The sequence below is a fragment of the Pyrgilauda ruficollis genome, unplaced genomic scaffold (genome assembly GCF_017590135.1).
Source record: "Pyrgilauda ruficollis isolate IOZ18807 unplaced genomic scaffold, ASM1759013v1 scaffold1, whole genome shotgun sequence".
NCBI classification, from domain to species: domain Eukaryota; kingdom Metazoa; phylum Chordata; class Aves; order Passeriformes; family Passeridae; genus Pyrgilauda; species Pyrgilauda ruficollis.
In genome coordinates, this window is record NW_024508100.1 from 931,486 (window position 1) to 941,703 (window position 10,218).

The following is a 10,218-nucleotide window of genomic DNA, read 5'->3' on the forward strand; positions in this document are numbered from 1 at the left end:
AAATACACCAAAATTCATCGATTCCCCCCAGCACGGCCCAGCCGTGAGCCAAACACTGGTGATTAGGAGCTGCTATTCCTCAGCAAGGTCACCAACCAATCTTGCTTGTGTGAACAGATAAGATCACCTTACACCCTTCTTTCCTCCCATCTTCTTCCCAGGACAGCAGCCCCAAACAATGTGGGGATGTTACAAACAGCAGCTGTCTCCTGCACGTGCACACAGTGCTTTGATTTTTGTCAGAGATTTGCTGCCAGACAAAGATTTCCCTCCTCCAAAATGTTTTCTTGTAGGAGAAACAGCCAGTCCTGAGAACAGCTTGGCCACTGGTAAACAGCTCCACTGTGTATAAACAGCAATTTTTTTAAAATTACATTTCATCCATGTTCCAGTACATTATGCTTTTACATTTCATATATTTCTTGTGCTTTCTCTAAAGCTGCTATAATGTCCTGGAGAGTCATCCCAGTGTAACACCCCCTTATCCAAGGTTGTAATGATGGCAAAAATCAAAAAATTATTCCCCACCTCTGGGAAATATTCTTGTCCTGGCCAGGAAGCCAGAAGTTGCCCCAGGTGACAGCAGCAGTGGGAAAAGAGGGACCATTGCAGCAGCTGGGGATTTTGGTCTCAGCTCACACACTTCACCATAGGGATGAAGGGAAAATTCACTTGCAGTGGCATTTCTTATGACAAGTACTCCCTGCCCCACCACCTCGAAAAAAAAGAGTGTTTCACCTCATTCTAAGGAGAGCCCAATCTCGGGGTGATGTGAAACAAAAGGGACAGATGAGCAGCAGGTGAGCACAGCAGAGGCAAGTGTTGCTGCAGCCCATATCCAGGGCTAAGCACTGAAAAGGGTTTGAAAACAGCACTAAAAATGCCTTCTGCCAGGAAAGAGTTAGGGAGCAATTCAGCCCACCCTAAAGTTTAGCAGATGAGCCTTTTGTGGCAAGGGTTTTGCACTTAGCAACCCGCTTCGAGCAGGAAATTAATTTGAACAGAAATGGGGAGAGGATGTGTTACAGCAGCATGGAAAATCTGGTATAAAACAGACCAAAAGCTCACAGGGTACAAGATGCAATATTGTTTTTCCTATTCATCTCTCAGCTCAACCCTGGGGGAGGTTTCTCGGTGCCCCCATGTGAGATTTCCTTTTCTGGGGAGATGCTGGGGCATCGTAAGGACCACGAGTATCTGCATGAGAGGGACATAAAAGAAAACTGAATCTCACTTGGCAGCCAAGAGGGCAGCAAATAAACAAAAATAACTAAAAATAATATTTTTTCCCCAAACATGAAAATATTGAAGCCTGCTGACACCAGTTCATCTCTGTAATTTCACCTCATGTACTTGTCTTTGAATCCTAAACCCCAAATGCTTCAAACCTCTTCCTCACAGACATTTCAAAGTCATTCTGATATTTTATCATTTAAATATTTCTGCCTATGAGCCGCATGTTGCCACAGCTACTGAAGCAGCACATGCTCTGAGGTGGAAAGCCCCAGCAGAATTTCCTCATCTTTGTGGTTTTTCAGCCACAAATTTGTTTGTGGTCTCTTGCTCTTGATTTCAAAGCTTTCTGTGATGCTTCACATCTCTGCTTTATGTTGGCTTGGTCTGATGTTCATCATTTTTCAGAGAAAAACACCTGCTATAAATTCTGCTGAAGAAAACAACTCCACAGATCAAACTGCATCTTTTCCTTGTTTTGAATGCTTTTTTATTTCAACAAGGAGAAAACCAGCCAAATTCATGCTTTCCTTCTTTTATCTTTAAGGCCACGGTTCTACATTTGTAATATTTTTATAGGATAGAAGCCTGTTAAAAAAAGGAGGAATAACTAGGTGGTGAAATATGAAGAAATCAGAAGAAATTAAAAATCAGTGAGTTTTCTTGGTTTTATTTTTCTAAAGGGGATTTAAGGGTACCCTGTGAAGTGCTGGAGAAGAGCACAGGGCTGCTGCCCTGACGGACTCTTGGGTTTGAGGCTCGGCGCAGAAGAAGCTGCCGGGCTGAGGCTCCAGGTGCTGCTGTGGCAGAGGCTCTTTGGCAGCTGCTGGTGACAGATCTGCACAGAGAGGGGCAAGGACTTCCTGAGGTGAAGCCAGCCCTGCCTCCAAGAGGTGGCAGCGAGTGGAAAGGGGGAGCTGGCACAAAACCCCTCTGCCACCGAGTCTGCCACCATGGCCCGGCCATGGCTCCATCTCTGCATCTGCCTCCAGATCCCAGGTAAGAGGGACACAGCTCCTGAGGGTTGAGGGCACCTAAAATCCTGCTGGAGCCTCTCCTCCACCACACTCCAGCAGCTGGAAGATTAAATATGCCATCACAATAGAGATCTACAGGGTATTATTACTTGTTTCAAATAATTTTGGATCATGCTATTAATAACATGCTTTAGGTTTTAATCAGCCCTGAACTGGTCAGAAAGTGGGACCAGTTGGTTGCTGTGGGTCCCTTCCAACTGAAACAGTCTATTTTATTCTATTCTATTCTATTCTATTCTATTCTATTCTACTCTCTCTCTATATATATATATATTGATCCATACATAGTGGTATAGACACCACAAGAGTTTTTACTCCTCAGTGCAGATGAGCTGCAGGAAGCTGCTAATGGAGAAGTTAAAATAGCTCCTCTCTCCACTGCCTGTGTAACATAAATATGGTAAACATCCCAAAATTTCTAAATCATCCAAAGGCTGAGTACTTCCCAAGGGCCACAGCTGAAATTGGTGTGTTATAAAACCATTCTGCCTTACAGGTTCTGATATCCTATAGATCTGTGAGGTGGGGAGCCCACTGAGAAAACCTCAATAAATGGGATTTTGCTTTGCCCATGCAAAAGGAAAAGGGGTAATTTTTAAGTTGCTGCAGGCTGGTCTGGCCAAGCACCGTGATTCCCCATGGTCCCCCTGAATATTCACCAGGAAAGGGAACAGAGAGGTTTTGGGGTTGAAGGTATGACTGAGGATGAGTTTTGTTCTCTGTCTCCATCCCAGCTCACTCCTGGCTTGGCCACTGGCACTGAGCTGAGGTATTCCAGAAACTCTTCTTACCTTTTCTGGCTTATATAATAGTGTCTTCAACAGATCAAGGATAAGTTTTTCATGGAGAGTTATGTTTCCCCTGCCCAGCAGAGTCAGACCTCAGGGCACTCAAGGAGACCCTGAAGCCCCCATGTGCTGTGGCCAGACACATTTCACCTCCTACAAACCCACACAGGTGTTTTCCAGGACAAAATCTGAGAGAATTTCACTCTAAAACCTTAAAATTATATATTTTAATAATAAGGAGACATTAATGTTGTCACAGAGCCAGAGGATGTGGTGAAATGCTGCAGCTACTGTGCAACACTGGAATGTTGGCATTGCAATGTCAGTGTTCTGCAGCACTGGCAGCAATGGGGTCATTGGTGTGGGGACAGAGGAAGGCTCTGGACCCCTGTCAGTCACCAAAGCCCTCTCCTCTGCCTGTCCCATTGGGAACATGGGAGACATCAGGACCCTGTGCCACATTTAATGGCTTTAGATGTTCCTGGGTCATGCCAACCCATCCCCACACCACTGGGTTAACAGGGCTGCATGAGGCTGAAAAAGCTGCTGTAAGCAACTTCAGGATTTTGAACAAAAAGGAACATTTTAAAGCAAAAAAAAGACAAGAAACTTATTATTGAGCTTTTTGCACAGCTTTAAAACACGCCTGGGAAAGAGACGGGGGCAGCAGGAGTGTCCTTATCTCCAGAGGGCTGTTTTCACTCGGGCTCAGAGTATCTGCAGCTTTGCAGGACTGTTTGCTGAGCAGCAAGGATCACAAGTTACCTGTTATCCTTCCCACAAGGACACATCCTCGCTCTCACAGGCACCCCTCACGTCTGCCTGGGCCAAACAAGACTCAGATAATTTCCACAAAGCTGCAAAGCCCAAACAGGGCGATGTGATGCCAGACCAAAGCTTTGAACCCCACCGCTGCCCCTCACTCCCTCTCCTTCCCCATGTCTCAAAATTCCTTTGAAAAATATTATTGTCTGAAAGCTAATATCAAATTGGCTCATTTTGAGATGTTTTGCATGTTTTTTGGTCTCTTTTTCTGCCCCTGAAATGTTTATCAGTGTTGTATCTGTTAGAAGAAAAACTTGGCAAATCAGTTAAGAGGCACTAAAATTTGTTGGAAAAGGGGTGAAATGTCTGAAAAATGAGAAATGTAAGAAGGGCAGGAGAAGGGGCATTCACAGGAGCAGGCAGGGATGCTCTTCCCTGCACATACAGCCCCAAGGACACCCTCAAAACCATCCCTCCATCTCTCTCCCTGTCAGTAAGACTCCTTAGATGAGTGTTTAAAGAGAAAAGTCTGCCTGTATAATTTAGCTTTTGGCCAAAACAATAGCTGGGGAACCCAAAAATGCCTCTGTGGGAATATGGAAGCATCCTGATAAAAATGCTCCTGTATCTCACTTGTGTGACCCCCCTGGTCTGTGTGTCTACTGTGATTTTATTAATCCCATAAAGAAAATCTGTATTTAGCACAAAAGGAAAACAATGAAATTAAAATAATGCCTGTATATTTCTCTTTTTCCTTAGGTTTTTATACAACTCTACTTTTAACCCAAACTCCAGAGCGTATTCTAACCCAAACTAACAATAAAACTGAAATCCTCTGTGAGCTGAAGAAGGAGCATACCGGGGTGTACTGGTACCGCTGGAGCCAGCAGAAGCAACATTTCGAGTTCCTGTTGTTTTCCAACACACTGAGCAAAGCCACATATGGCCCAAATGTGAGGCAGGACAAGTTCAGTGTCCACGAGGCCAGGTCCCAGAGCTCCTACAGCCTGCACATCAGCCACCTGCAACCCTTGGACAGCGGCACCTACTACTGCTCCATCTCCCAGTCCTCCCAGCTGCTCCTGGGCAGTGGGACACAGCTCACAGTGGGTAAGCAGCACCCTCGGGCTTCCAAAATGTGCCACCAGTAGGCTGTGATCAGCCTGGGAAAGGGGCGATTTGATTCTTCCCAAATTTGAGTTGCAAGGTTGGGGCTCTGGGTTTTTTTTCTATGAGAGCGGATAAAGCCGAAAATACAGAAAATCGCTAAAATTTAGGTCAGCTTCATGTGATAGTCCTTTTGCCATCAGCAGCTGCTCTGCTGTGGGCATGCCTTGAGCACAGCATTGCTCCTAGTGCTCCAGGATTTCCATGGAAAGACCTGGTATTGCCATGCCCTGTGTTTTTCTCATTCCCTGCTGTACTCTGGATGAGAGGCTGGATGTGTGCCCTGCTCAGCTCACAGGTCCTTCCATCCCATAATTCTTCCTTACCCTCACTCCAAGTGACAAGAGCAGCATCGAGACCAGAGAGCATCACCCCTCACATCTCTGGGGGGGGGTCTGATGGCAGCTTTCAAGACCACCCCTTCAAAAAAAACCACTGAAATGGGATTTATCCCTCAAAGCTCACTGCCCACTATCCCTGGGGAGATCCAAACAGGAATAGCAGTTTTCTGCAGGTGTCATGGGAGGAGAGAGGCTTTACAGACATCTGGGTCATACAGAAGCTCTTTTCAGCCTGTTTTCCTTTTGACCACAGAGCAGTAGTTGATGCAGAAAAACTAATGTATTTGAAGTGGGATTCAGCCTCTATTTTTGCAGACTTCTTTTAGGGAGACAAATAACTTATTTAACTAAGATACAAATAACTTATTTAACTGAAATGCCACTACAGCTTCTGACTCTAAAGCAGACCCAGTGTCCCAGTTTTTCTGGGTTTTTTTGCAAATACACTCTGTACCTTGAACTGGATGAGAAATCCCTTTAGGATTCTTGCAGGCTCAGAGAAAAGCTGGTTTAAGATAAAAGAGAATTGTTTTTTAACAGCTGGGCACATATCTCTGTGCAAAGCATGAAAAACAGGCTTGAAATGCAGCTTGATCAAGGACACCAATTAAAAACTAAACAGCAGCAGGTGCTCTGGGAAGACTCTGGGAAGGCTTGGCTGGATATTTTCTTTTTTTCCTTTTAGTTCTCATGATAAAACAAATTGTCTTTAAGTTTCTTTTCCCTAAGTCTATTGTAATTTGAGGGAGAAGTTATCCAGATAAATCCCAGAGCCCTGATGTCTCATCTTTTCATGTAAAAGAATGGTAGTTTCTGTAGGAATTTATATCCTGGATAGAAACAGAAAAAAAAAATAGTTTTCAATCACCTAAAATTTGGAATAAATATGGTTTGAGCAGTCAGACATGCAGCTATTTAATGACATCACTGGCTCATTTTCCTGGCCAACTATATTCAGGAATGAATGTGTTCCATTGTAATTTAGATACACCATAATAAATCCTACCCTCATTTTGTCAGAAAAAAAAAAAAATCAAATGTTGAGCAATTAGAGCAATATGAATAAGGAAAAGATCCAGGGATCCCTTAAAACATTCCAGTGATGCTGAAATCTCCTGCTACCCATGATTTTGTGCAATTCTGGTGAGATAATGCTTGGAGCAAATGTCACTGAAGCAAGTTTGGGGGTTTTCCCTGCATTAGCCTTCTTTACCTGGTACATTATTTCATTAACACTTTTAAAAGCTCTTGGTAACTCCTGTGAGCCCCCAGAGGCTCAGGTCAAGCTCACCCCTCTGAGTGACAGAGCCCTTTGCAGGGCTCACAGGCTGGGGCTCGTTCCAAGGCACAATTTCTCCCCTCTTGGCTGCTGTTGGAGATCTCTCTGCACTCAGAGCCACACTCACCACCTTCCTTTTCTCCTTATCCCCCAGTTGATGCTTTGCCTCCAAAGACCACACAGACACCGGTGTCCAAAAAGCCTGTGCCACGGACAACCAAAAGCAAAGCTGCCAGCAGGGAAGGTATGGCCCTGTCTCAGCTCAGACTGCCAGGGAAAAGGGGTTTGCTGAGCTCTGGGGTCCTCGGGGCTCAGCTGGAGTTTGTCCTGGGCTGGGGCCACCACAGTGTCACCCTGCAGGAGTGGGTGTCGGGTCCAGATGGACACACTGCTCTGGATAGAGTGACTTCTACCTGTGGGAGGGATTCCCATGGATAGCCACAGGTTTAGGGGCAGGATGGATTTCAGTTTAGGCTCTCATGACCTCCAAGTTCCCTGCAATGCCTTTCTTACTGTGAGGGGGACTGAGCCCCAGAACAGGTTGCCCAGAGAGGTCGTGGAGTCTCCCTTATCAAAAATATGCAAAATCCACCTGGACACAATCCTGTGCCATGTGCTCTGGGATGACCCTGCTTGAGCAGGGAGGTTGGACCAGGAGGTTGGACTGTGGTCTCTTCTTCTTTATCCATTTTGTCATTCTGTGGTTCTGTGGTGCATCCTTCAAAGGTTACCCCAGGGTGATGGTCACACCCTCTGCTCCTCTGGGGGCCTGCCTTGCTTTTCTCCCTTCCCCATCCCCAAAGCTGCTGGGGCAGGGTGGTGCCAGGTGCTGAGTCCTCTCCTCTCTCCAGGTCCCTGCAGTCCCCTGGTCTGGATCCCACTGGCTGCTGGTGTCCTGCTGCTCCTGCTGAGCCTGGTCCCCACCACCTACCGCCTGTACCGTGAGTTCCCTGCCAGCATCCTGAGGGGTGCCAGACCCTGGGGCAGCCCACGAGGGGATGGAGAGCCGGGAGAGGGTCCAGGACTGATGGACACTGTCTCCTGTCTCTTCCCAGGTCTGCGGCGGAGGCTGTGGCTTCGCATCCACAGGCAGTAATTCCCAGTAAACCCCAGTGATTCCCAGTAAATCCCACTGCCCCCCCTGCCTCGGGCAGGCAGGGAGAAGCCATGGACCCTCCCCTGCACGAGGCTGAGCACTGCCTGGATGTGACCCAGGAAGGACCTGGCAGGGGACAGACGTGGGCTCGTCCCACAATACAGACATTTCCTTCCTGCATGGCTTCAACATCCTCCTGGACACAACAGCTGGCAAAAGGACCAAGCTGGAATCTGCAGCATCCTGAGCACTTCCCAAAGGACACTGAGCAGGGCAAATGCCATGGCTGGCTCTGCACAGGGGGAAAGGGACTGGTACCAAAGGGACTCAGATGGGCTGGAAAGCTGTGAGCTCCTTGGCTCTCCTCTGTGTTCATCTGTAGGACAGCACAAAAGTGCTTTTTTTGCTCCTGTTAATACTGATTGATAAAAATCTGTAACAAACACTTTGAGAGCAACCAACGGGGATGGGGCAGAGACAACTTGTAAAGACCCTGTGCAGGTTTATTCAAGACCAAAAGTGAATATATCACTCAGTTATTTTGTTCTGCAGGCTGGTGTCTTTTGGTCCACACGGTTGTGTGGCAAGCAAGGAACCACCGCCTCCAACCAAGAAAGAGTTAAAGCAGAGCAAAAGCTCCAGGGGGGAGCAGATCTGGGAGGGTGTCTTCTCCCATGGGAGACTGCAAACAGCCAGGAGTGGGAGAGGAAAACCAGACAAAGCCATGCACACAAGGCCAAACACTTGGCACAGCCTGAAGGTCAACATCACCTCTGAGAGCAAACAGAGGCCCCCAGGGGCTGGCCCTGAGCCCAGCAGCACAGCAGGGCCAGTGGGAACTGCCCTGAGTGATGCCTGGTTGTGCTGAGCCCCAGGGGACCCCTGTGCCCTGAGCCCTGTGTGACATCCCTGCACGCTGAGCCCCGAGTGATGCCCACGGGTGCTGAGCCTTGAGTGATGCCAGAAGCAGGGAAGGTCTCCCCAGGGATGGCAACAAGGCTCAGCTGCTGCCCAGGGTGCCAAGGCAGAGCTGGGGCTGGAAATTTGGCATCCTGCCGAGCACAGGCAACGAGCACTTGCTCTCAAGTGCCCCCCCAGCCCCACATCTGCTCACACACAGGCACCAGCACTGTGCCAGCTACAGTGAGGGCAAGGGGAAGGTGACACAGAGCCCCCAGGGTTGGGGATAACAGTCTTGGGATGAGCTTGTGCGTGAAAGTGGCACAGCTGTATCACTCTGACCATCCCCTTCCTCCCCTCCCAGCTGCAGGGTGCTGCTGCTTTCCACTCTAATGCTGAATTTCCTGTAGAGCTTGGTCTCAAGCCCAGCTGTTGGTGCTTCCCCTAAATGATGCAGTGGATAAATAAAGCTGGCAGTGGATCACGCTGAGCCAGCTTTCCCAGGCTGTGACACTCACCCAAGCTCTCAGGCCACCCAGCTGTGGGGACACCAGCACGAGATCCCACCCCAGGTGCAGCAGGGAGGGGACTCTGAGCATCTCTGACCCCCAGACACCACAATTTATCCTCTGTGAAAGCTCAGATTAACTAAAACAATCATTTTCCTGCCCTGCAAGTAGTGAGCAGAGCTTTGACCCAGAAGCAGACATTTCTTATGGCATGTACATTTTTCATGACAGCTGTAAGAAACCTCCCTTGAAACTTCCCATGAGCATTTTTCTTTAAAAAGCAGGGGCTTTCCCTCTGTCTGCAGCTGCTTTGAAATCCCAGCTCCCTTTCTCACACTTGAGGTGTCCTGACCTTAATGCCCACACCTTGCTCAGCTCTCCCAGCTGCAGCCAGCACAGGAGAGCACCTCCCATGGCCAAGCAGCAAACACAGGCTGCACAGCCCAATCCTCCTCTCCCACAGGAAGGTGAGCAGCCTCACATAAAACCCTGCTCCTTCTTCTCCACACTCAGGACATCCTCACAGTGCCTGACCTTGGCTGAAACCCCTCCCCAGGACAGCACCGTCTTGTCTTGATAGGTTTCAGTCACTTATCCCAACTCCAGTAACACAAGCACAAAGGAGAGGGATTTACTCCTTGACTCTCTGCTCACCCACAACAAAAAATTTTCTCAATGTCTGAGTTCCCCAGTTAGTGTTCACTTTTTCTTTGTATTTGGGAAAAAAAAAAAAAAAAAGAAAATAAAGAAAGCTAAACCAAAACCCACCCAGACTCTCCATCACCTGTGTGCAGTGAAAACAGGAGAGGACAGTGACAGCCAAAAATGTTGTCTGGCCTATTGAAACACAGGTTTGGGCAGTTTACCAGCAGAAATTATGAAAAAAATTTGTAATTTCTACAGTCATCAATAGAGTGCTTTAGACAGTAAAACTGGGAGAGATTTTAGCAGCAGGTTTCACAATTTTTAGAGTTGATAGATAAAAATAGATTCCCATTTTGTAGATTTTTTTTCCCCCAGAGCATAAATAAGCACAAAACAGAAACACCAATGGAAAGATGCTGAGAAAATGATCCCAGTTCCCTGATATTTGCAGCTTCTTT

General features: G+C 47.5%; 1 protein-coding gene across 2 annotated transcripts; it reads left to right on the plus strand.

Annotated features, from left to right (window-relative positions):
* The first annotated feature begins 1,715 nt into the window (after positions 1-1,715).
* On the plus strand, positions 1,716-9,866 carry CD8B (CD8b molecule). 2 transcript variants are annotated; one of them, XM_041482503.1, is made up of 5 exons: positions 1,716-2,232; positions 4,583-4,933; positions 6,765-6,854; positions 7,462-7,551; positions 7,666-9,866. In XM_041482503.1, exons 1-5 carry the CDS (start codon positions 2,187-2,189, stop codon positions 7,704-7,706), a joined length of 618 nt encoding a protein of 205 aa, XP_041338437.1. In that variant the 5' UTR covers positions 1,716-2,186; the 3' UTR covers positions 7,707-9,866. The 2 variants fall into 2 exon arrangements, with proteins under 2 accessions (XP_041338437.1, XP_041338352.1); XM_041482418.1 differs by having other exon boundaries at positions 7,462-9,866.
* The last annotated feature ends 352 nt before the right edge of the window (positions 9,867-10,218 follow it).